General features: G+C 51.8%; 1 protein-coding gene across 1 annotated transcript in view; it reads left to right on the forward strand.

The window, feature by feature from the left end:
- The window catches only part of LOC119586299 (ovalbumin-related protein X-like), a 52,031-nt gene that overhangs the window by 45,413 nt on the left and 5,996 nt on the right, over nt 1-622 (forward strand). Inside the window, exon 2 of the mRNA XM_037935005.1 lies at nt 140-522. Coding sequence (XP_037790933.1) covers nt 170-522 — 353 coding nt within the window. The 5' untranslated portion in view covers nt 140-169. The remainder of the gene's footprint in view (nt 1-139; nt 523-622) is intronic.

Raw genomic sequence — 622 nt, forward strand, 5'->3', positions numbered from 1 at the left:
TGGCAAGGGTACATTATTAATAGGTAAAAATGGAGATTCAGAATGTAACTCTAACCCATAGTTTCTAGAATTGTGAATCCTCGCTTAAACGAAGTATTAGAACTGCTATTCTCAAGTGACCTTTCCTCTGGCATTTTAGGTCCGGTCAGTGAAGGCGAGGAAGTCAGGAATGACCGGGCGAGTGGGCAAAATGCTTCTGCTGGCGGCGCTGACGGTGCTCCTCGCGCTGACCGGCGAAGGGGACGCTCATATTAGCCGCTGCTTTAAAAAGGAACTTCCGGAGGCGCCCGACCCCGAGTTCTCGAGCGGTGTGGCGCGGTTCAGCTTCCAGCTCTTCAGGAGGTTGGCTGAACGGGCGCAGGCGCAGGAGGAGAGCCTCTTCGTGTCCCCGTACAGCGTGTGGAGCTCCCTCTGCCTCGCCTACCTCGGTTCCAGCGGCAAAACCAAGCGGGAGCTCGCCGACGCCCTCAGGCTCAGCGGCAAGTCGAGCACCTACGTCAACTGGAAGTTCTTGGACGAAATGTGAGACACTCGTAAACCTTGTTAATCGAGGAATGAAGAATATAGAAACTAATTAAAACATATGGCATACACATATATTTTTTTATGCGTGGATGTGTAA

This window comes from Penaeus monodon, chromosome 21 (genome assembly GCF_015228065.2).
Source record: "Penaeus monodon isolate SGIC_2016 chromosome 21, NSTDA_Pmon_1, whole genome shotgun sequence".
NCBI classification, from domain to species: Eukaryota; Metazoa; Arthropoda; class Malacostraca; order Decapoda; family Penaeidae; genus Penaeus; species Penaeus monodon.